The following is a 1,478-nucleotide window of genomic DNA, read 5'->3' on the forward strand; positions in this document are numbered from 1 at the left end:
GACCTGGTGCTCCGGGACTTAAGATCTGTGAACTGAGGACAAGGAGGTGAGTGTAATTAATAAGTTACCATTACCAATATGTATCCACATGTCTTCATTTTGTGGAGTTCCTCTTTAAGTCTAAGTGCAAGTGATACTTTAGATTCAATTTGGTAATCATACTATTTTATGTGACATTTTGCATTCACCCTTAGGCCTGGTTCACACCTGGGCGTTTTACAGCGCGTTCCTACGCGCTGTAAAACGCTCAACATGTGGAAACCAATAATTTCCTATGGGCATGGTTCCCACCTGGGCATTTTACAGCGCGTAGGAACGCGCTGAAAAACGCCCTACGCCCAAAGAAGTACAGGAGCTTCTTTGGGGCGTATTTGCCGCGCGTATGCATTAGGATACAGTCGGATAGCCCTCAGAAACCTGCGTTTGTTGCACACTTCTTTTACCGCAAATCGCGCTGGAAACGCGCATATTCCGTACGCACAGGTGTGAACCCAGCCTAAGGCTAAATTACCAGTCAAGTACACCCCTAATGATTTATGATCAACTTATTTAGATGTCAAGAGATTCATATATATGAATGTATTAATTTACTGAAATCATAACATAATTCAACAAACTATTGCAAATATATTTTTGGTAACTATAAAACTGTTTTAAGATAGGTAGAAGCTATAGACAACATTGCATTGGTAGAAGGAGATAAGGAAGGTGCCGATGTCTTCATTGGATTTTGGTGCAGGAGTTTTGGTGGAGATGTCAAAATAGTTATTTTAGAAGATTGGCACCAGTCAACTTGGAGTTTAAAAAGGACATTACCTCACAACCCATCTCCTAAGTATTCAACAGGATTTTAGGTTACTGAGTCATTTTACATTAGGAAGCATCTAAGTTAGCTTTCTGGCTGAATAATATTATCATCAGAACTGCTAATAACTTGCTCATCTTTGTTTTCTGTTGAAGTATCTTGATTTTCTAGGTCACTTAATTGTCCTTCTCCAAATTCTAAAATGGTTGGCAGACTGCCCTGTTTCGGACAACGCTTTTTGAGGCTAACTAAAAAAGGCTGCGGCAGTGAGAAGATGTCCACATTATTGCCAAGGTCAATCCAAGTCATGCAGGGAAACTTTTTGGAGTCTTTCAAAGCTTCTGTAATTTCCCTCAGGATGGCTTTTGTCAAACGGTTTCCATTGAGGGCCAGAGTGGTGAGGTGAGGAAGGGCACTGAGGACAGGCATGAGATGTACAAACATTTCATCCGTCAATTCAGAAAAGCAGAGTTCCACATTCTCTATGTCTTCTGAGTTGTGCTGCAGATAAAGTATCACTCGTTCCATATCCTTCATGGTGAAGGGGATTCCCGACAAATCTAAAGTGCCTTCATTAGGTTTTCCTGCCAAAATTGCTTTTAAACTGTAGAAATAAAAAAGGAAATATTCAATTAAAAAATACACATTAAACATTTAAACTTCAGAATGTTAA

General features: G+C 39.8%; 1 protein-coding gene across 1 annotated transcript in view; it reads right to left on the bottom strand.

Annotated features, from left to right (window-relative positions):
• Positions 1-889: 889 nt before the first annotated feature.
• LRRC75A (leucine rich repeat containing 75A) overlaps positions 890-1,478 on the bottom strand; it is a 215,985-nt gene continuing 215,396 nt past the window's right edge. The window contains exon 4 of the mRNA XM_018554992.1: positions 890-1,409. Coding sequence (XP_018410494.1) covers positions 890-1,409 — 520 coding nt within the window. The remainder of the gene's footprint in view (positions 1,410-1,478) is intronic.

This window comes from Nanorana parkeri, unplaced genomic scaffold (genome assembly GCF_000935625.1).
Source record: "Nanorana parkeri isolate BGI_ZX_2015 unplaced genomic scaffold, ASM93562v1 scaffold181, whole genome shotgun sequence".
In the NCBI taxonomy this organism is placed as follows: Eukaryota; Metazoa; Chordata; class Amphibia; order Anura; family Dicroglossidae; genus Nanorana; species Nanorana parkeri.